We start from the raw sequence: 24,604 nt of genomic DNA on the forward strand, positions 1-24,604 counted from the left end.
TAGTGGAAATGATCCATTCTGTAATTTCAGGGTTACTTTTAAAAGTCAGATGTTTTCATAATTAATCAGTAGAATTGTAAATTTTTAAAACGAGCTGCTTCTTGCTCATTATTTTATATTAACTTTACCTATCTGAAAAATATTTTATATAAGTAAAAGGAACGTTACCGCGAGGAGTTTTATAACAACAGCACAAAGAATGAGTTAATCTAGTTTATAAGTAGTCTAAAAATGAAGTATACCTTAAAATATTGGAAATCTTCTCCCAAATTTATGGTAAACAAGTGGTGGTAGTAACTTCTTTATGAAAATTATATCATAATGATATATCTTTATTTTAATCCTGTATTTATTATACACCAAAAGTAACAACCATTTGGGATCCCAGCCTAATCTAATTGTGGAAATGGTTAATGACAGTTATTATCTGAAAGCTTCAGATTTTGACTTCCATACTCAGATTTTATTTTTAAAAGATTTTAAGGTGAACAGGTAGCAGTGTATTTGAGCAGTACCCTTGGCTTTTGCTATTTTAATAGTGCATGATTTAACCTGAATCCCACAAGTGATAGTTGTATTTCATTTTTTTGAGACAGAGAGTACACACAAGTGGTGGAGGGGCAAAGGAAGAGGGAGAGATTCTTTTTTTTTTTTTTTTTAAGTTTATTGATTTTGAGAGAGAGAGCCTCCCAGGCAGGCTCCGCGAGGTCAGCATAGAGCCCAACACAGGGGCTCGAACTCTTGAAGAACTCACGAAACCACGAGATCATGACCTGAGCCGGTATCAAGAGTGGGATGCTTAACCTACTGAGCCACTCAGTACCTCAAGGGAGAATCTTAAGTAGGCTTCACACCCATCATGGAGCCTAACATAGGGTTCTATCTCATGACCCTGAGATCATGACCTGAGCTGAAATTAAGAGTTTGGCATTTAACTGTCTGAGCCACCCACACACAACTCACAAGTGAGAGTGTTTTGTTTTTTTTTTTTTTAATCTTGATTTAATTAATATTCTTTATTAACAACACTGTCAAAATAATTTTTAAACAAGTGTTGACCAGGAAGAAAGTGTTTAGGTTTTAATATTTATTTGACATATTTAAATTTTACATGTTTTACATCATGCCTTTGGAAATTTATTTCTAAAATTTATTTCTAATTCTATTTAAAGGATTATAAAAATTTACACTGGGGTGCCTGGGTGGCTCAGTCGGTTGAGCATCCAACTCTTGATTTCTGCTCAGGTCATGATCCCAGGGTCGTGGAATCAAGCCCTGTGTCAGGCTCTGCACTGAGTGTGGAGCCTGCTTGATATTCTCTCTCTTTCCCTCTCCCTCTCCCTCTCCCTCTCCCTCTCCCTCTCCCTCTCCCTCTCCCTCTCCCTCTCCCTCTCCCTCTCCCTCTCCCTCTCCCTCTGTCCCATCCCCCCACTTGCTCATGTGGCTCTCTTTCTTAAGAAAACATTATACTAACAAATAATAATGTCTGAAAATAGGATAACAGATTTATCACGGAGAAGCCATAATGTATTAATTTTATGGTGTCTTAGTTTTTTCTTTGTTCTAGAGGTATAGATTTAAAATTATACTACATCTTTTGTCTGGGTAGCAGATTTATTGCTCTATGTTCATAGCTTTTTGCTTAAAACAATATCAAATGGCAAGCTAACATTTAGAAAAAAGGCTTGGGTGCAAAACTATGCAAGGGTTTAGTTCAGCTGTCCCGAACTAATTGAATGGTGAATATGCACCAACAATTACTTCCTGCCTTGAATGTGACATGAATAGAAAAAAAAAAATGGCTTTAGGAGCAATGAGCATTTTAACACATAGTACAATATTAATTTTGTTTTGCAGTTAAAGACTCCTTTTATATGTATATGTGTACAAAAGGAATTTGCTGATTGTGGCTAATGTTTGAAAGCACTTTATACTTATAAAGTGTAAAAACTTCCATATAGAGAGGGTCATTGAAATTAATTAGGAGAGGGGAGATCTTAGAATATCTGTTTCTTCTAGTCCCTGGGTTATGGCTTGGTCAGCCTTATTAATGACTTTGTAGGTTTATAAGGGTACGTCCCACGGTATCAGTTATTTTCTTGTTTGATTGAGTTTACTGGAAGCAGAATTCAGTTTCTCCTTTTCATCCATTCATGCACTCATAAATTATTGAGCACCTACTATGTGCCAACTAATACCAGAAGATGAGTATATACTTTCTGGGATTATAGGACTGAAACTCTTCTCCCAGACATACTGCCTCCCTCTCTCCCACATGGTGGTGGTATTCTCTTCTTTCTCCTGAATATTTATGCAGTAACTATCCTCCAGAATTGAGATTTGGTTCCCATGCAGCACTGCATAGATTTGTATATTGTGACTTAGGAAACATGACTTTAAAAATTATTTTCTGGGGGCGCCTGAGTGGTTCAGTAGGTTGAGTGTCCAACTCTTGATTTTAGCTCAGGTCATGATCTCATGGTTGTGAGATTGAGCCCATGTTGGGCTCTGCGCTGAGTGTGAAGCCTGCGTGGGATTCTCTCTCTCTTTCTCTCCCTCTGTCTCTCTCCTCTGCTTGCATTCTCTCTCTCTCTCAAATTAAAAAAAAATAATTACTATTTTCAGCAAATTTGAGTATGCCCTATGGTAGAGTTTACCACAATGTGTACTGTATACAAGGAAATAGTTTTCATTTCTTCCAGGTTTTTAAAAGTACTTTAAAAAGCACTTCTTTTTAAAGGAGGAGACATCAAGAATGAATTTGCCAAAAATGGAAATGTTATCAATATGAAGTGTTTATGATTATAGTTCAAGATGTTCTAGAAGTATTCTTAAGCTTATGACAAAAAGTCTTGTTTTGTTTTTCAGACATGTCATCTCCAAATGTTCCTTCTTTCAGATTTTAAAGCCTTAAATGATAAAAGCATTTATTGAGAACTTTGTATGTATGAGCACTTCATCTTAATTTTTATGAGTGGAACTATACTCGTATTATCTCCATGAGTAAACTGAAATGTAGAGAGAATACAGTTACAAGTGACTTGTCCAGGATCCTCAGCTACTAGTAGTTTTGGGGCTAAGCTTTGGGGCTAGCGTTTGAGCCCATGATCTGACTTCAGGGTCCACAATCTAAACCACTAGGCAGCAGATTTTTTTTTATGCATCTTTTCTCACCTACCAACTTTATTTGGGCAGTTGAGTCACTCATAACCTCTGGGCCTTGGTTTTTGCATCTGTCAGATTAGAGGATAGTAAAATCAACTTTACTTCTAGCCAGTGACTTTTGTAGGGAACTAAAGTAATAATATTTATGGAAATGCTTTGGAGAAATTTGAAGCGATACGTGACTGTATATTTTTAATACAGTAAGTTAGAATTTCCTGGCTATAGTAGTCTAATTAAACAACACATGGTCAGCACTGTGTATGATATGTCTTGTCAGTGATGTTAATAAGTAATAGAAGAGTCCGTTACATTTATAACCTTATCGGTATTTTTCAACCTTAATCTCAAGCTGTCCAAGCAGATAAAAGGAGTCATCTTTTTATGTTACCCAATTAGCTTTATCTCTGGGTGCTGCAAAGGAGTGTTCTTATTTTTGCAGTTATGTTAACTTCATAGGTTATGAAGCACAAGATGAAATTCAATTTTAGTCTTGTTGACCACTAGAGGCTTGATTTGCTGATCTGAGAGTCAGAGATGGGATGTGTTGCTCTAATCCAAAATATAGTAGTGAATTTGAGATAGAAAAACATTTATTGGGAATGTGGATGGGTCTTAGCGTAAGCTTCTGTTAATAGTATCTGAAGAACAGACTGCATGTGCAGCTGGGAGAGAAGGATGGCCTGTCACATGTTATTCTTCAGCTGGTTTGTAAGATGCCATGAGTACTAGTATTGCTGAAGTGGGAAAATAAGGTGTGTCCCTGGGAATAGGCAGTAGACTGGGGGGTAATCAAGAGATTGGGGGGTATAAAATAATGAAATTCATTTGATAAGCAGTATATTAAAATCATGTTACTTAAATTATAAGGGATTTAAAGTGCATTAGGATCTTCAGTCTCCTAGATGATTGATATGAAGCACGTAATGAAATTCCTATCCTATTTCGCATTTGAAACTGTATCAAAGATGTGATTTGTTTAGACCAGAGCTGTCTAATAGAAATATACTACAAATATGGAGTAATTAAATCTTAAGTCACTACAGTCAATTAGAAGTAGCTGACCAGTGGCAGAATGAAATCTCTCACCCGCCTGCCCTAGATAAATAGCCATGCTTGATAGCATAAAGGTATAAAGTGGTATAAAGGACTTCTTAGCAGCTTAAAGTAGAAAAGATACCCCTAAATTCTCACTCATTTCTTATTGGGAATATTCCTTTATATTCTTTTCACTAATTTCCTATTGTAAACTGCTTTGTATAGCCTTTCAAACTAGACATGTAGGAGGGAGGGATGGCCTTTAAAAAAAATTTTTTTTAAATGTTTATTTATTTTTGAGACAGAGAGAGAGCATGAACAGGGGAGGGTCAGAGGGAGAAAGGGAGATACAGAATCGAAAGCAGGCTCCAGGCTCTGAGCTGTCAGCACAGAGCCTGACATGGGGCTCGAACTCATGGACCGTGAGTTCATGACCTGAGCTGAAGTTGGACGCTTAACCGACTGAGCCACCCAGGCGCCCCGCGATGGCCTTTTGATTCTGGCACATGACCGTCCCTGGAAATAAGGGGAAAGTTAGCTCCTCTTTAGGACAATGAAAACAGAATGACTAATAAAGCTTTTGTTGGCATAAGAAAAATTTTAAGGGTTTCGGTATCTTTTTGAGAAAGATTTTGGGGTGCTCTCATTCATCATGCTCTTTGAATTGTAAAAATCACCTCAATTCTTTTACAAGGTGCTATTTTATGGTAGGTTTATATTTAGCAACATCTCCTAATGAATTTGAATAAATTATTTGAATTACATTCAGATTACTAGAGAATGTTTGCTCACAAAGTCAAGCGGTTTACTTCCAAAAGGAAAAATGGGCAGTCCTTAATTTTTGAATGGGTTGTTTTCCAGATCATGTGTAAGATAGATGCTTGAACTTGGAAATATTTAACTACACTGTTGTTTAAAAAAATTTTTTTTTTAATATTTATTTTTGAGAGACAGAGTGGGGAAGTGGCAGAGAGAGAGGGAGACATAGAATCTGAAGTAGGCTCTAGTCTCCGAGCTGTCAGCACAGAGCCTGACACAAGGCTCAAACTCATGAATCACGAGATCATGACCTAAGCTGAAGTCAGACGCTTAACTGACTGAGCCACCCAGGTGCCCCTTAACAACACTGTTTTTAAGTTTAAGTTCCCAGGCTAGCCCATAGATGCTTATTTAAAATTGTATCCTGTTTTAGCACTAATATACTATTGGTTTAACTTTTGAGTCCTCAGTGCAGTGGGTCATGTTCTGTGGGAGTTGGATTAGGAAGCAGATTTATTTTTGGCTTTTTATGTTTTCTTCTACTTTTCCTTCTCTTAATTCTTGTTCTTATACTGGCCTAAGCTTCCTGCTATTTTGCTGTACTCTCTGCCAAACATCTAAGTGCTCAATACTTCAAATCTTTTTCTTTTTTTAAATTGAGAGATAATGGACATATTATATTAGTTTTAGCTTATACAACATAATGATTTTATATATGTATATACTGCAAAATGATTACCACAGTAAATATAATTAACACCCATCACCATACATAAGTTACAGTTTTTGTTGTTTTTGTTTTTTTTTTCTTGTGATGAGAAGTTTTAAAATCTACTGTTTTGGCAGCTTTCAAATATACAGTATAGTGAAGTTAACTATAGTCACCATGCTGTGCATTACATCTCCAGAACTTTAATAATCTCTTTATAACTGGAAGTTTGTGTCTTTTGACCACCTTTACCTGTTTTACACCCCCACCTAAATGAACCCCCATCCCTGCCTCTTGCAACCACAAGTATGTTCTTTATACCTATGCCTTCAGTTTTTTTTAGATTCCATGTATAAGTGAGATCATACAGTATTCATCTTTTTATGACTTAACAGCATAATGCCCTATAATAAAATAGGCCCTTGTATTGGGTGCTTGACAAGTATAAACGTTCAGTGTTCTTAAGCAGTTTTAACATTTTACAGATGAGGACTCTGTAACGGAGGATTAGGTTAATGACCGTCCAAGGTGATAGTTCAGAGGAGTTAATTGAGTTATGTCTGTGGCTGATCCCAGCAGTGTGAGCTGAGAGCTCATCCTCTAACCATTGTACTCTGCTGCATTCCTCTTTCACATACTCTCTCCTTTACCAAATTTCAACTCCTTTTATCCTCTCAGTTCAGCTACTTTTAGCCAAATGTTAGGGAAAGCCATTTGATTAAATTCATAATATTGTAGAATTCTGATAGTAAAATCATATGATTTTATGATAAAGTTTGATAATGTGATTATCTTTAGTGAGAATTGAGCCAATATGGAATCAGAGCTTAGCCCCACCTCTCTAAATCATCCTTCTTCTTTGTATGTAGAGTAGTTGGTGCCTACATTTTTCATTTAGAATTTATGTCAGTAATTCTCAACTTATGGGCTGAGAACGTCTTGGGGGCTGTACCCATTACAAAGGGTTGTCCGAGGACCTAACAAATGATTTGCTCCTCTCATACTGTGTATTGTTTTCAATGGTATACCAATACTGCTGTGGTTAGAAAACAAAATATTTTTCTTCGTAGAATTTTGTCATATTTTCTTAATAAGTGAGTGTTAAAAGTACTGTTGTGGGGATCTGAACATCTTGATACAAATGAAGAGATCCTTTTACTTAAAAAATGAAGAACCTTGGGGCTGCTGGGTGGCTCAGTTAAGTGTCTGACTTTGGTTCAGGTCGTGATCTCACGGCTCGTGAGTTCGAGCCCTATGTCGGGCTCTGTGCTGACAGCTCTTGCAGCCTGGAGCCTGTTTGGGATTCTGTGCCTCCCTCTCTCTCTGCCCCTTCCCCGCTCGTCTCTGTTTCTCTGTCTCTCAGAAATTAATAGACATTTAAAAACATGGAGAACTATTGCTTTTAAAGCTTGCTATAAGGAAATTATATAGACTGGTTATATTTTAGAATTTGTTTTTAAGACATTCATAATGAATGTCAAGGGATCAGTTGTCATGTTCAAATGACTGACTGGCTAACTTACCAACTGGTAAAAACTCTAATCTTTTCAAGATAATTGTACTTTAAATACAAGATCTTTATTATCTCAGATTCTATCTGTGATAAATGAAAATTTTGGCGATTAGTAAAAAATTCAGGCATTATAAAAATTTTTGGCAGGGAGTTTTACCTTAGGGTCTTCATTTCCTCTCTTCTTAACTCACAGATCTTCTTGAGAACTTTGTCCTTTCTTCCCAGTAGCTCCAGGGTAGAGACAAATTAAAAGCGGAGTAGTGGTCTATTGTGTTATTTTGTAATCTGAGTGCTGTTTATTTTTTATTTCTTGCTAGGGTTGGGAAAAGAAGAAAAAGCTGAGATTTATTAATCTCCCTTTGTCCCCACCAGTGTCTCTATGCATAGTTAACAAACATTCTGTTTTACATTAGGTTACTACAGTGCCCAAGAACACAAGTCATACATGTTGGAACTAGCATTCCTTGCTCTCGAGTTTTACCCCACTACCTTTTCAGTGTGAAGAGATACTTTCTGTTCATCTGAGACGTTAGATGTCAGTTGAAAATCTGATATGATTCCAACATCCACTGTGTTCATTCATGTGGAAGCATGCATTTTATTCTTAAGGTTCTGTATATTCTTACCAACAAAAACAGTCTTATTTAGTCTAGTTTACCTCATGTCGTAACTGCTTACATTTTTATTTATTCAGTGGTTTTGTTTTGGACCTTATGATGACATACTCAAATACCTCTGTTTCCCTGGTGACTTTTCATTTCTGTCTGTTTTTTTCCAGAGCCAAAAGTTAAGATGTAAGTTTTAAGCACATTGGTCATAAAGCCAATGATGGGGATTTTCTTTGCAGTTCCACATTCAGTTCATATGTTTGTTTTGATCATACTTTAATCTTTTGCTTTGTTTATACGTATAATGCCCTTTTGCCTTTTAACAGCTACACTTCTTATCCCCATTAGAAAAATGAAACGAGAACCGTCGTTTAGATTTTTTTTTTAGTACTATTCACCTTTTCATTGCACTGCAGCTTTTCTCTCTCCAGTTTTCTTGTCTGCACATTGCCTTCGTGCAACACAAAGCTAATTATCTGTAATCATTTACAGTGTGAAGACACAGTGCATTGTAATTGAGAATATAAACTGGAAGAGCTCTGGTGTGTAATTGTATGGGAAATGCATGTTGCTTTATTGCATTGCACAGGGGATAGGTTGTTCAGTGTATCACGGATTCCTTTTGGATCTCTCAATTCTCATTTAGCAATATTGTTTCAGAACAGACCTTGTTATAATACAGTTATACTTGTATTCTTGGCAGTGTAAACCTTGAGGAAGTGTCATAGATAGTCTCTAGTGTGTAACAGTTAATGTTTAAAATCTCTTAATACAGTGAGCCGTCACCATGTTTAATAGATTACAGTATTGCATTAGCATAAATTCGTTTGGGTGCCAAGTTATCTGTTGCACAGATGCTTGGTATTATTTATAGGTTTGTATCCAACCTTTGTGGGTTGACTTGCTTTTATTTTTCTATTCACTTGTCACCATGCAATAGCATAATTCTTTAACTGGCATATGTGCAGAAGTGGTTTTCAAGAAGAGATCTGTGAAAGTACTGAAAAAGCAGAGCACTCAAACTTTTGGACCTTGAGCGGTATAGTAAGATGGGCTGCTAGGATTTAAGTAGACATATCACTTTGTCTTTTTTTGAATGTGTTATATACTACCTTTCCTCCCAACATCAGTAAGGTACAGAAGTGTCTTTAGCTGACAAAGTTAGGTGGAGACAGCAGCCAATTGTTTCCCTCTGAAGTTTTGAGCCATTAAAACTTAGGGTGTGTGTGTGTGTGTGTGTGTGTGTGTGTGTGTTGTGGTGGGAAGAGGCTCATTATTAACTTTATATTTTATCTTAGAGTAAACTTTGAAATTTTCTTAAAGTGTAAAAGTCTTTTGAATAAACATTTTTGTTTGAATGGGAACTTCAGTTTTAGTAAGTCTGATTCAGTAATCAATAATTCTGTCAAATCTTGAGTTATGGATGCTCTATTAAGATAGCAGAGCTCATTTTGGGAAGGAGTAGATTCTTAAAGTCTCTTAAATGTGTAGTATTTTGATATTTTCTTGATCTTCTAGTCATCTGGCTTTCAAATTTAGTAATAAATTGATTTTAGGTAAATAAAGTCAGTCTTATAAAATCACTGGTAAGTGAATTACCTCCAACTTGATAGTGAAGCGTGTAAGAAAAGAATTTTGAATGTTTGTGAAACATTTACTCTTTAAAAATTACTAGACACAAGCTCCTATGGATATTTTTCTATATGCCAAGTTTCTGACATTATTTTAGTAAAAAAGATAAATGTATTTTGAAGTTGTACATGTAAAATACATGAACAAGGCAAAACCAAAAAAAAAACCTTTATATTACAATAACTTTTCTAGTTTTTTTGCAAAGGAAATTTTCAGTTTTGATTTGTTAAAAATTTAGATTGAATTGGAAGGAAAAGAATGTTTTTCTTGTACAATATTTAAAATTAGGGTTTTTACCTGATGTGTCTGGGTATCAAAGTGATCTTTTGCCAGTTTTCTGATTGGATTTTAGCATCATCAGTAAATATTTTGTTTTAATACTTTTTCTCTCCTAGCATTTTGTTACGAAAACTTTCAAACAGGAAACTGAAAGAATTGATGCTGTGAACACACATGTATCCACACCTAGATTCTACTTTAGCATTTTCTGTATTTGCTTTGTCGTATATCTTATCCATCACTCTGTCCATCCATCATTCTGTCTTTCAAAAACTGTATTTCAGAGTAAGTTGAACACAGGATACTTTATATATTTACATATGTCATGCATGTTACTGAGGGTGAGGTTCTTTTTTTTTTAAGGTAAAATTCACATACAGTCAGATGTATTAGTCTTTAATGTACCATCAGATGACTTTTGACAAATGCATCCAGCTGTGCAACTTGAATCCCTGCAGAGAGAGACCACTGCCTTCACCTCCATGAGTTTACTCATGCCACATCAATACTCTGTCACTGTTTTATTCACCATAAAGTAGTTTTGTGTGTTGTAAAACTTCATAAGTGGATTCAGAGAATACTCTGTTGTGAGGCTTTTTTCAGCATATTTTTGAGGTTCATTTATGTTGCATTTTTCGATAGTTCAATCCATTTTATTACTCTTGGTTTGTTTTAAGGCTCAAAAGTATTTTAGGCAAAAAATTTTTACCCCTTTCTGAACTCGTAAAGTACTTGGTACTAAACTCTAAAGTTGTATTGAGTATGTTATATATTGTAGTTACTCGTTTATCTCCACTAGTCCTTAAGCACTGTGTTCTCAGAACATGGTTTACAGAATACGCTCCATAAATACTTGTTGAGCAATCTGTGGTTAGAAGCCTTACTTACAGTTTTTGTTATAGAGATCTCAAACTTGAGGTACAGTTATAATGTGAAATTAGTGCTTGGATAAAGACGGGCATCTCAATTACAGTCTGCTATCCCCCCCTCGCTGCCCCCCCGCCCCCCGCCAAGGAATCTTCATTTTTATGGTGAGCAAATGTGAGATTTTCAAATGATGACAAGGTTGAAAGAGGCCATAATTGTTCTTTCAGAGATGAAGAATAAGAACCAACCAAATAATAAGGCCATTGCCAACTTAACTATAAGTTTTGTTCTTTTATTTTCTTGGACACAGTATTTGTTTTTAGTACTTTGATATCCATATTTAAAACTCCTTTGATTTTATAAAATCATGGTGTATGTTCTGTTTTTCGTGAAGAATAGTTCTTTGGTTTTTTTGTTTTTTGGTTTTTTTTTTGGAAGGAGTGCACACTGTTGCCTCTCTTAAAGCAGGGCAAGTGAAAAGTTGAGAGTCTTATAGGATCTGAAAAGTGGAGAAGCTTTTGAGGTTTTGCCCTCTTTCCCTTCTTCACTTGCTATCCCCATCTAGGTCTGTACCTCTGTAAATCCAGATGGATAGGTGGAGTTAAAATGGAAAGTTTATTTATGAGTAGAACAGGGGTGGTACAAGAGTTCACCTTAGGCAGGTTTTATAGTAGCCAGTTTTTGTCCATAAAACTTGGTTTTGCTTGCTGATGTAATGTCCATATTCACAGTAATATATTAAGTATACTTGATGTGAACTGTTCCTGTCTTTTGGAATAACTATATTTAATAGAGCTATGAAACAATTAGAGAACTCTCAGAGAACAAAAGGGCAATGTGCTATGTTGCAGAAGAATGTGCCGCCTTGTTCACCGTGTCCATTTTTAGATCGGTTTGGCTGATGGTGAAATGTAGAAGTTTGCCACACACACAGGTGCAGTGTTCTGCAGCTGTTGGAAACATTTGCCCCCCCCCCCCATTTCCTTATATATAATTATGCTCTGTTTAAACCCCTAAAGCTAGAAGATGGGATTTGAGAGCTTGAATGTCTGTTTACAAAAAGGTACAACTCACAGAGATAATTGGTCATTTAGTTAGCTGAATTTAACTGTGCCTAGATGACTTGAAGTTTCCAAAGACTAAAACCTAGCCTTAAGGTCATAGAGTTTTAGAATTATAAGAGACTGTCTTTGAAAGTGCCTGTCTGCAGTTAGTGCTTTCCAGACTGAACTTTTTTTTTAATGTTTATTTTTTGAGGGAGGGAGAGGGAGAGGGAGAGGGAGAGAGAGAGGGAGAGAGAGAGGGAGAGAATACGCGCGAGTAGGTAAGGGGCAGAAAGAGAGGGAGACACAGGATCTGAAGCAGGCTCAAGGCTCTGAGCTGTCAGCACAGAGCCCCACGCAGGGCTTGGACTCACGAACTGCGGGATCATGACCTGAGGTGAAATCAGACGCTTAACTGACCTGAGCCACCCAGGCGCCCCATAGTAGCTTTAATGAACACAGTGTCATGGCGGCAGAGAGCAGGGGAGTGACCAGTGCTGCCCCTGGTGGACATGGGACACTTTATAGGTTGATATACCCTGGAACGTCTTTGCCTGGACTACAGTTAGGGTACTTGGTTTTGAAAAGTTTTCCTTGTGTATTCTCTAACAGCGGTGTCTTCTCTTCATTCCCATTTGGGCATTTTTCATGTATTATATCATAAGGAGATTGAAGTTTAATAATTCCATATCTGAGAGTTCTAGAGAAGAATGCTTTCCTTAAACCAAAGAAAACAAATATTTTCTTTTCTGTAGTTGTTTTTTATATAATGAAAAGAATGTAGGCATTGGAGTCAGATGTAGGTTATGAATCTCTGCTTTTAAAACTGTTAACTGCAAGAAAGCAACCTAATCTCATAATGCATCTGTATTTCTGTACATAAAAATGGGAGTAATACCTGCTTTAAAATAGTGGTGAAAGTTACCTCCTGCGTACATGGCATCAGTATTCCTGAATCTACTAAGAGTTCAATAAATATTATTTCCTTTTTATTCAAAGAAGAAGGTTGCAGAGTAATCAGGATTATAGTGCCTACTACTCTGGCATTGGTGAAGCTGTTATTCTTGGAGACTGCAGTATGCCTTCAAGCTGCTATTTGTTCAGTATATATTTAGCATCAAATATCCTCAAGGCATTGAGATAGGTAGAGATTTTGCTGTCTTGTTGGGGGAGGAAATATTTATTTATTTTGAGAGAGACATAGAGGGCAAGCAAGGGAGGGCCGGGACAGAGGATCCAAAGTGGGCTCTGTGCTGACACCAGAGAGCCCGATGTGGGGCTCCACCTCACGAACCGCGAGATCATGACCTGAGCTGAAATTGGACGCTTAACTGACTGAGCCCCCCAGGTGCCCCAACAAATAGTTAAATCATGATATAAGTTAGCAAAGATACTGAAGTAAATACAGAGGGGTTCTGAAAAGGGGAAGGTCACAGTGAACTGCAGTGAACTGCAGCGGTTAGGCATCTTTTATGACTATAGCAGAGCTGCACACGGGACCTTGAAGACAGAATAAGCAGAAGGAAGAAGACCAGAAAGATCAAAGGCTCAATGTCTTCCTGGCAGAACTGTTTTTCAGCTTTATTGAATTATGGTTGACATATAACTGTGTAAGTTTCAGGTGTACAGCGTGTTTGACTTGATACATTTATGTATTGCAAAAATGATTACCACCATAGCTTTAGCTAACACCTCCATCCTGTCACATAATTACCATTTTTTACGTGTGTTGAAAACATTCGAGATCTACTCTCTTAGCAACTTGCAGTGTTACCAGCTATAATCACCATGCTGTACATTAGATCCCCAGAACTTGTTAATCGTATAACTAGTCATTTATGTCCTTTGACCAATAGCTTCTTGTTTCTCCCGCTGCCCAGCCCCTGGTCACCACTACTCTACTCTGGTTTTCTGGGTCTGACTTTTTCAAATTCCACATGTAAGTGATCTCCCCCAGTATTTGTCTTTCTCTGTCAGACTTTATTTCACTTAGCGTCATGCCATGAAGGATCCGTCCATGCCACAAGTATCAGGATATCCTTCTTTCTCGTGGCTGAATAACATTCCATTGTGTGTATGTATGTATGTGTGTGCCGCATCTTCTTTATCCACTTATCTGTTGATGAACAGTTCGGTTGTTTCCATGTCTTGGCTGTTGTGAACAATGCTGCAGTGAACATGGGGTGCAGACATCTTTTTAAGATCCTGTTTCATTTCCTTTGGTTATATATACCCAGAAGTGGGATTAGCTGGATCATATGATGGTTCTATTTTCAATTTTTTGAGGAACCTCCATACTGTTTTCCAGAGCGGCTGCAACAATTTACATCCCACCAGCAGTGCACAGGGTCCCCTTTCTCCACACCCTCTTCTGTACTTGTTATCTCATCTTTTTTGAAAGTAGCCATTCGAACAGATGTGAGGTGATTGATACCTCGCTGTGATTTTGGTTTGCATTTCCCTGATGATGAGTGATGTTGAGAACCTTTTCATGTACCTGTTGGTTATTTGTATGTCTGTAGAAAAATGTCTATTCAGTTCCTCCTGGCAGAATATTTTTGTATACAGATTGATAATTGAGGGTAGTTTCAGGTACTCAGAACAGAAAAACGTCGAGGCTGACTGAAATTGGCTGTGCTGATCCAGAGAAAGCAGGAGGAAAGCGTCCTGAATGTGCCACTTCCGCAGTTTTCCTGAGGCGTGAACGGCAGATCATTTCTTTTCTAAATGCTTAGGATTTTTAAACTTACTTGAGAGTGGGTCACCTCTTATTGTATGCACTTTTCTTTTTAAGACATAAGCCAGATAAAATGCTTCTAATTCTGTGAGGTTTCTTGCTCAGAGTAATATTAAAAGTCTCCAAGGCCCTACATGATCTGTAGCTATTGGCTCCCTCAAGTAAACTTACCTTTGTGACTTCATTTCTTGCTGTTTGCCCTCGCCACTCTGTTCCATTTCTGGGAATAATATGGTGGGCATGCTACCACTTCCAAGCCTCTACACTTCTTATTCTTTTGTCTGTAAACTTCTTCCTTCAAGTGTCCACATGGCTTGTTCCCTGTGCTCCTTCGGGTTTCCCTCCAAAGGCATTCTTCTGAGTATGGCCTTCTCTGACCATCTGCTTTAATACTGCTTTCCTCCCCCACGCGTTAACCACCTCTCTCCTGTGTTTTACCTGCAGAGCACTTAGAACCATTTGCCATACTGTATTTTTAAAATGTGTCTGTTCATTGTCTTTTCTAACATAAACTCCTTGAGGGCAGGGATTTTTAAAATTTTATTTACTGTCACATTTCCAGTGCCTAGCACAAAATACTTAATAATTATTAAATGAAAAAACTTTTTGAGTTTGTGGAGGAACTTTGGGCACCACAGACTTTTCTTCTATTTACTGGCATTGAGTGACCAAACTGGAGCCTTTCTGAGGACAATATCAATTTATTTGATCAACATTAAACATATAGTTTGTGAGTACTTTTATAGATTGATACACTTCATTTTTTCCTTTTTACCTGGGCATTCGTAATGGTTAATGAATTTGATCTCAGTGTAAGAGAATGAAAAAAAGTTAATGGGAAGGATCAGTAAAACTAATAACATTTTTGGGATTGATGCGAGACGAAGGTTTGGAGAATCAGAGTCAACAATGTGTCTAAGTAAATAGAAAAGTATCACAAAGTTAGAATTATTTCCTTGAAGCAAAATGTGATAGGAAATCATTGGACGATTTTGAAGGATCTTGTAAGTATAATTAAAGAAACGTTTTTAGGAATTTGATTTTTACAATCATTGGGGGAGTTTAAAGGAATGAGAAGTGAAAGTCTTAAGAAAAGTTTGGTGTATTTGAGGTTTGAAACAATCTGGACAAGAACATGGAAGGAGAAATGGTGAAACCAGGAAGATTTGAGAAAAAAAACCTCAGAAGTTTTTCTCAGAAGTTTTTCTCAACCTCAGAAGTTGAGAAAAAAACCTCAGTTAAGAGAAGCTATTGGGGGTGTAGGGTATAAAGGACAGTACTAGGTCTAAAATGACTTCAAGGTTGTGCTGTTTAGGGGATAGAAGTGGAAAGTTTGAAATATTGGTGAGGTATTATCACTGCTTTAGGAAAAGAGATAAGAATTTATCTCTCAGGTCCATGCCTAGAAAAGAGGCTTGAAAATGAGGTGGCTTTTTTTGTTTTTTTGTTTTTTTTTGGGTGTGGGATGCTTTTGGAATATGGTTTCTTCTCTATAAATGCCCAATTGGTGGGATCAGGGAGTATTTTCACTAAAGGTGAGGTGGCAATATGTGTTGTTTCCGTTAAATATTGTAGGTAATTTGGATGAGATAAAAGATACTAACACATGGTGTTAGAAATACTGAAGAAAAGTTAGGTATATAAAGATGCTGCTTTTAGGGACACCTGGCTGGCTCAGTTGGTAGAGCAGGAGACTCTTGATTTCAGGGTCGTGAGTTTGAGCTCTGCATTGGGTGCAGAGATTATTTAAAAATAAAGAAAAATCTTTTAATAAAAAGATGCTGCTTTTTTAGAATTGCTGTTTTTAGATGAAGTTTCCTTCTAAAGCTTAATCTCAAGGCTACTTTTTGCTTCTTATTGATTTAATAGGTCTGTTAATAGGTGATAGTTGTGGTTCTAGGTAGTTTTGCTGTAAGCATCTTTGCTGCAAGCATTTTAATGACACAGTAATTTTGCCATAAAAGATAAATAACTGGTTGATAGTTTGCTTTCATCAGACTGGTTGACAGTTTCATTTCTCCATTGACTAAGTAGTCCCATTTTTATTTATATAAATCTTAGCCCTCATCATAGTCTGTACAGTGGTGCAGAGCTTTGAACCCATGTTTCCCATAAACTTTGGAATGTCTATCAGTGGATATGTGACAATGTGCCAGGAACAAACAACAGTGTAGAAGTGTGTTACACGACACGATATGAAGCTTATTTACAAATATGCATCCTAGTATTTATGAACTGGTCCCTATCTTAATGAAAGAAGATATTTTAGTGTAAAAAGAAAAAGTGCGATGGCTAGTGAGTGACAAGCAAAAAACTGTATAATACTATGAACAAAACACTTTGAAGACAAGTGCTTAGGTATAATCCACAAAATAAAATCAGTTATTGGCACAATATTCCCGTGAATGTATGCTACATTTTGATGTATTCAGTTATTTTTTATTTCATAATAAAGTCTTGTTGACTTTGTTATTCATCTTACATATTTCATTATGTCCTTTTTGACGAATGCCCCTCTTTTATTTTTTGTGATTTTATAGCCAATTAGTTATGCTGCAAAAATGCTGGTGGTTGTCATAGGAAATTGGGGAAAAATTTTCTTAACATAAGGTGTGTAGGATGGAAAGTATATTACTGGCTTTTAAGATACACTGTTGGGTATCTCAGCCCATTAACCGAGAGGCAGAAATCTAGAAGGATGCAAAGGGCAGAGAGAGCAGTGCTTTCAACAGAATTATTGTTCTGCTCTGTAGCTTTCTCTTTGTTATCCCGTCCCCCTTCCTTCCCAGAACTTACCCTTCTCCAGCCTCCTGCGGTGTTAACACACAGAACAGAATAAAGAAGGATGAATGTAACCTAGATAGCACAACCAGCACTTTTTGAGCACCAACTGTATGCCCAGTACTGTGCTTGGCTCCAGGCAAACAAATAGTGTCATGTGATGCCTGTTGTGAGAAATTCACAGTAGGACAGTCCAGGGGGAGAACATCTACAGTCTGCTTCATGGAGATACTTGAAGAGCTAGTTTTCCATTTAATAATCTTGACAAAAAGGATTTTGTGTAAAGTCAAAAGAAAAAAAAAGGCTATCTTCATGACTTTTCTTCAGACATTAAAAAACCTGTTTTTAGAACTGCGTGTTTTAATTTTTTTAGGGTTATTCTTCTTATAAAGAGCAAATAAAATACTTGACCTTTTAGTATTGTGTGATCAGTTTAAGTAGATCAAGAAGGCAATTTTTTTGGTAGTATATTGAACTAAATACAACTTTATTTTAAATTGTTCAGATTTTACATTAATAAAAATTGTTATTAAGTATCTTTTTAGTCTAAGTGTGTTCTGATTCATAACACTTTATTTAATCTTTAAGCTGTATTATTTCTTCTTCCTAGTCCCCTATTGAGTAATTTGATCTTTTATCATTCAAAATTTTTTCTTTTCTAGCATTAAAACCCTGTTACTCTTTAGAAAGTGTCTACAAAATCCCTTTAGATGATTGTAAGATATACTTTTCCTTGCTTTTTTATTGTACCTTGTTAAACTGGCCTCACACATGAACTTTCTTAGAATCAGGCAGTTCCTGGTTCCTATGGGACTTCCTGTTTTCTCAAATAAAAATAGAAAAGCACCTCAGAAAGGAAACCTGGTCAGTGTGAACTACTTTGTAGGCTAGTTAGTCTTAGTTGTGACCTGGATTATAGAGATCCAGGTATCTGAAAGCTTTGAATATTTTTGCATGTAATTTGCAAATAGATGATACAAAGGAGATTCTAAATAATAACCATGAGAGATATTTAGCCATAAGTTTGTTTGTATCTTTTTTTAGGAGAGGTGGGTGTAGGGAGGTTGGATGCAAAGTACTAAATCCTTTTTATAATATTTATTGGAAAGGTAAAGTTGTTTGATATTGAGACATTTCTTAGCTACTTTGTATATTTGTTTCTTGTCACCTTTCCAGATGTTAGCAAGGATTAGGGAGGGTTTTTTTTTGTTTTGTTTTGTTTTTTGTTTGTTTTACCATTGGAAGTCAGAATTCTGAAAGAATTGTTTAGTTTTAAAGCATCTTGTAGATTTCCTTAAGTAGCAACTGCTTTTAATCTATATTTTGAAGAGAAATCAAGTTTGGTGGTGGAAACAATGTAGTCAGTAACAGTAACAGGTAACATGTATTAAGTGCTTGATACTAGGCCAGTCATGTTATCTAGTTTATCTCATTTAATCCTCACAACAACTACACAAGGTAGGAATCATTGTTACATCCTTTCTGTAACAGTGAGGAAACTACAACTTAGAGTAGCCAGGTAGATGTTAGTTCACGCTCATGTTGCTAGTAAGTGATGGAACTGGGACTCGAACCCAGGCACTTAGACACCAGAGCACTGCTCTCAGTTATTACAGAGAAAACCACAGATTCAGAGTAAGAATGGTAAACATAGCAAGTCTCAAAAATCACCACCCTAACCTTTATTATCATCAGTGTGTTTACGTTCAGTTTTAGCAGAGTGCATGCTGGCATTTCAGAGAGCTTGTTTAGGGGGATTCTAATTCTTATTCTCAAATGATGCTAATGGTTCTCTCTTTTCTTTCCTTGATAGTAAAAAACCCCTTTGATGAAACATTTGGAAACATACAAGTAAGTAGAAGAAGATCATAATATTGGTTTTTGTCTCATGTTTTATATGATAAAAGTATTAGGACAACTGTCAACTAAAAATGTTAATTTTAAAACTTCTCTTAAACTGAAACAATAAATTTTCTTATTTTGAGTATTCTTTAAGGATAATATGGTTAAATCTGAAACAGGTTTTCTCCTAAGAGCAGAATTGTTTATCACTTTAAGGTAATAGCCAACTGCCACGTAAAATGGCATTGGCACGTTACCTAGGGATCTGGTTTTAACCTTTAGAAGTATTTCTGTTGAAGTTGCTGGATATTCTGACAATTTTTGTCCTCTTTGCCCTCATCTTGTCTCTCTGGATCTTTTGCTCATAGGCATGCCTATTCAACCATCAGGAAGGCAAAAGATTTAGAAAGACACATGTTTCTTAGGCTACCTATTTATGATTTCCTTTTCTTTTTTAAAGGATCTATAATGTTAATTTTAACCTAAATTTTACTCACATGAAAATATTTTTCACTTACCATCATTACAGGCACCTTAAAGATTAAGGTATTTGAGCTCATATTATAATGCACAGTTAGTTATTAATTTATGGTGGGAATTGACTAATGTAGACCTGCATATAAAACATTGTTTGTTGTGCTGAAGGATGTGTAATAATGTATAATCAAATCCATAAAATATTACTGTAGATTGTTAGAGTGAGACTTTGTAGTGATTATTTTTAGTAATATTCTTTTGTGGTGATATTTGTTTTAACGCAGGTTGACTTTGTCAGTAACCGTATTAAGTATGCTGCTGTTGGCATCATCATTTAAATGCGTGTAATATACTCACTGAATGTTAGAAATACAGGACTTTATTTTCTTCTGTATAATTTTCCCCATGGGAGGAACTGAAGTTCTGAACCTCTAAATAATAGTAATAACTGTAATGAAGATAATGGCAGTTCACTTATATTAAGTGCTTATTCTGTGCCAGGCACCATGCTAAGTGTGTAAAATCATTATCATCATTTAATCAGAGACTTGATACAAACAATTGGAAATTTCCTTGAGGAGAAAGTTGGCTGAAGGTAGAAGAGGGAACTTATGTAAAGGTGACGATATACGAGAGAATTTGGGAGAGTTGCCCTACAGTTTGATTTTTTGCCACTCAAGAATGAGAATTTTGCTTCAAAGAATGGTATGGGTTACTAAAACAATCTGGACCTTACCAAAACAAACAATGGAAGGTTAGCTGTTTCAAATTAAAGTATAAAATCATTTTTGTTTAATGAAAGGTTGCTTGAAAGCTTACTTTAAATATGGATTTATTTGTAGATCTTTAACTTGCTGTCAGGGTGATTAGGAAAGCCAGTGTGAGACATCTTTCAAGCTGAATGTTAGGAGACCACTGGAAAAGCAGTCAGAATGGAAGAAGACTATAATGAAACTATAAGTCAATATAAGTTTCTGTAAGAACGTAACTTTAAAATTCGATTTACATATTTTTCAGATTTATTTCTAGTTTAGCACATTGGTGCTAAAGATAGTTGAGCCAGAGCCTTTCTATTTCTTCCTCAAAATTGATGTGTTCACATTAATAACATTACATAAAAACTATTTAGATGATAATTGAGTTGATCATGCACTTGAGACCCTTGTAATATATAGATGGTCATTTTGAATAAATTGCCACTGGAGAAATAATTTTTGAAAAAATTACAGTTTAGCCTTTTGGGTGCTTAAATTTTCTATGAGAATGCTAAAGAAACAGCATGTATGTATGTTTTCTTATGGGATTCAGTTACATCTGATTAGGTTTTGTTATTTCTTCTCCTCATCTAGTCCAGTGTTCATATCTGTGAATCAAAAAATGAAGTTTATTTCCAGGCCTCTGATGTTCATTAAAGATGTAATCAATCACAGAGGACAAGTGTCAAGTTTTTGGATTTAGTTTCGTTTTTGAAAGGGGAGAGGGATTGGGCGTGATCAGGACATATGAAAGAAAAGGAAATTGGTCTCTTTTCCAGATAAGGGAGGAAATAAACTTTAAAACTTTTAACTACTTTAATCCCAAAGCTTAATCAGATTTACCTTGGTTTCATGTATCGAGTCCACAACTAGCTATACTATCATTAGAACTCTTTCTCATTATATTGAATATTATATTATAATATTGAATTATATTTATTATAATTGAATATATTCATTGAATATATTTATTAAATTACTATGTTGAATATATTATAATTATTATATTGAATTGAATGTATTATATTGAATATATTTATTAAATTATATTGAATTATTATATTGAATATATTTATTAAAAAATTATTTTGTGGCTTAATGTGTCACAAATGCATACCTTTCAGAATCTTGGATTTCAGCCCCAGCAATTATTTCTTGATGCCAATTCTTACGGTTTGGATTTTTAGGCTTTTACAAAGACAAGGTCTAGCCTGATTCAGAATTTGGTTGAGATAGAATTGAGGGGGGAAAAAAGCTAAGGTTTGGAAGGCAAGTAGTCAGCTGAAGGAATGTCACTTAATCTCTACCAACCATCTTCCATAAAACCAGGGACTCTGGTGGAGCCTTCAATGAGCTTTCTTCTTCCTAGTATCAATGATGAAAGCTGCATTGACAAAGGCATACCACTCATAGTGTACAAACTTGTCTTTCTGTCCCTGAAAATAAAGTATGAAAATAAATGGGTGAAGTTGCATGTTGTTAGGCATATAAATGTTACTTTCCCAGCCTTTTATATCCTAGTCTTGTATTTATAAGTATTACTGTTTTGTTTGACACATCAAGAAGAAAGGAAATAATAAAGATACAGCCAGCCCCCTCAGGAATCATGAATTTATTTCAGATAGTGTGATAAGCTTACCCCTCTTCTAACTTATACTCCCCCATTGCTTGTGTTGGTCCCCCTTAATTGTGATTGCTTTTCAATTGGGGGTCTCACTGCCTTAGACTTCTTGGCAGGGTGCTTAGACATTGCAGTCGTCTCCTCTCTCATTTCCTTTCATATGTTCAGAGTACTATTTCTGATATACAAGTCTGTTTTACTTACCCTCTTCTAAATTTTTAGAATGAAGTCAAACTCTTAGTTTTGGTCCCTAGCAGTTGACTCCAAACTATTTTTCCAGGAGTGTGCTGAATCAAAGTAGGCTACTAGTTACGTAAGAAACATAACCGGTGCCTTTATGCCTTTGCTCATGGTGTTTCTTCTTAGGATGCTAGTCAATTCTGTTCTTACTGTGAAGCCCAACTCAAATAGTCTCTCTTCATAAATGGATCTTCCCTTCTCCCCCTCTTCTGTATTCACATTATATTTTGTTTGCAGCTTTAACACTTAAGTATGCTTTTTTGCCCTTGAGAACAGGAACCATCTTGTATCACTGGGCCTCTTGCTTTGCTGAGAATAGTTCTTAATTCCTAGTACTAGATACTCATTAAATGTGTGTTTTGTTTTAATGGTTTATAAATTTATACAGGACCACTTTGGGGGACCTAGGAGAGGTTGAGGGTCGGAGTGTCAATACTCATTCCCCTATTGTTTGGTTGAATCAGATTAAGGCAAAACATGAGGGCAGCCTTGAAGTCTCATAAGAACAATATGTGTAAGTGTACATTGTGTACAGGGGGACCGAGAGCGATGCTTTGGTGGTTGGGAGTTTTTGTACAGGAGACCTTTTTTTAGCACTAACCTTAGTGCGAATTTCCCAGTCAATCCTCAAGAAAAATAAAATGTTTAGAGTGATGATTTAGATTCTTAGATTAAGATTTTTTTAAAGTATGGTAGCCATTGTTTAAGTGTGAATTTGTCTTTCCGATTATGTTGCTTCTGTGGTTTTAAATTATTTGCTGTTTTTCTTTTTGAATAAAATTATTATTTGGTACATTTTGTTGAATTGGATGTTTTATAATCATTTCTTTTAATTTTAGGAAAGTGAGAAAAATCTTATGATGAACACTTTATACAAGCTTCATGATCGATTGGCACAGCTTGCAGGTAATTGTTTCACATTCATAGTCTCTAAAAATGTTTTGAAAATTAATTTGCATATATAGCATGCTATATCAGTGGAAATAATTTTTCCCAAGTCTAACGTTATGTTTGTGGAAAATCTTTTCTTTATAAGTTTTTGTTACCTATACATAGTGGGTTTTATTTTTATAAACATATTTAGTCAAGACCTTTTCTGCCTGCCCATATGTATTGGGTGAAGTATATATTATGTAATTCTAAAGTCAGTTTTTTGTTACACTAATAAGTAACAAAAAATTTTGAAAGCTTAAATGTCAATTGGATTGGGTAAGCAACGAGTTAACTAAAATCCTAGATTAAATATAAAACTGCAGATTTTTCTTTGGTGGTTGATTAGGTATCAATTTCTTGGATAAAGTAAATATATTCTAGAATTTTTTGTACTGATCATTGCATTTTCCTCATATTCTGCTCTTAGTATTCTGCTCTCTGTTTATTACCTTAGCTTTTTTTAGTTATTCTTGTATCACGTATAAGCTAAAAGAGAGACTTTGGATTCTCTTCTTGTAAAGAAGTTACAAGAAAAGAAAAATGTCTCCTGAATTTTTGTATGCAGCGGATCCTTTTGTAGAAATCAGTTCATTGGTGGAAGGTAAATATGGAGGTTCTCTGGTTGAATGGAGGCATTTCAGGATCCTTACAGTTGCTCATCCTCACATCAGCCTGGTTTTTTTTTTTTTCCCTTTGGATCCTTAATACTGGTCAGTTTTTGAATGCTCAGAATTCTGTGTATATCACTAAAAACCTTCTTTGCCTTGACTGACCGTCATATTCATACACTGCAAACTAATGACATTTATTTGGTATGCTGTAGCACCCAGAAATAAGTTAAGTATATACTCTCGCTAGGAATTCTTGATGTTGCTACCACAGGCTTCTACAGCTGTCTCTATAGCACTGTTTTATGTAGTGTGCTAGATCAGCATGATCTGGGGTACTTTTAAAGATATGGATTCCTTCCTCTAGAGCAGGGGTCAGCAAACTTTTTTCTGTGAAGGGGCCAGATAGTAAGTTTTTTGGGCTTTGTGTGCTAGACTTGTCTCTGTCACAGCTACTCAATTCTGCCATTATAGCATGAAAGCAGCCATAGATAATACATAAATGAATGAGTTGTGGCTATGTTTCAATAAAACTTCATTTATAAAAAAAATCAGTGGTAGGGCAGATTTGGCTGTGGGCTGTGGTTTGCCGACCTCTGCTGTAGATCTGTGGTTTGAAACTAGATCTTGGAAGAGGCATCATAAAGTTTGAAGACTTACTTGTTTATCTAACAGGTATTTCTTCCCATTTTATGACTATGACCATTAAAATCTGGCTACTTGAACAAAGCTGATAAATAGGAATGTGACTGCTTTTATGATAGAAAAATTTGTCAAAGTTTACTTCAGCTAGTACACTTTTGTGTTAAAAATTTTTTTTTTTAATCCACTTGAAGAGAAACAGGGCAGGAAAAACTTACAATTGAAGTTCAATATGAGGAAATTGGTCTCTAATAACCACAGAAAGCCTGAAAGCAAAGACTGCATTCTCTTATAAATCGTTATAAGAAAGGGAAAATGTGATTCTGTATGTAATGCATTTCTTTGCAGAAACCAGATC

The 24,604-nt window shown here is 35.9% G+C and overlaps 1 protein-coding gene across 1 annotated transcript in view; it reads left to right on the plus strand.

Annotated features, from left to right (window-relative positions):
* Positions 1-24,604, plus strand: part of LEMD3 (LEM domain containing 3) — a 65,509-nt gene that overhangs the window by 10,696 nt on the left and 30,209 nt on the right. Inside the window, exons 2-3 of the mRNA XM_030323140.1 lie at positions 18,942-18,979; positions 22,903-22,969. Of these exons, the coding sequence (XP_030179000.1) occupies positions 18,942-18,979; positions 22,903-22,969 (105 nt within the window). The remainder of the gene's footprint in view (positions 1-18,941; positions 18,980-22,902; positions 22,970-24,604) is intronic.

This window comes from Lynx canadensis, chromosome B4 (genome assembly GCF_007474595.2).
Source record: "Lynx canadensis isolate LIC74 chromosome B4, mLynCan4.pri.v2, whole genome shotgun sequence".
Lineage (NCBI taxonomy): Eukaryota > Metazoa > Chordata > Mammalia > Carnivora > Felidae > Lynx > Lynx canadensis.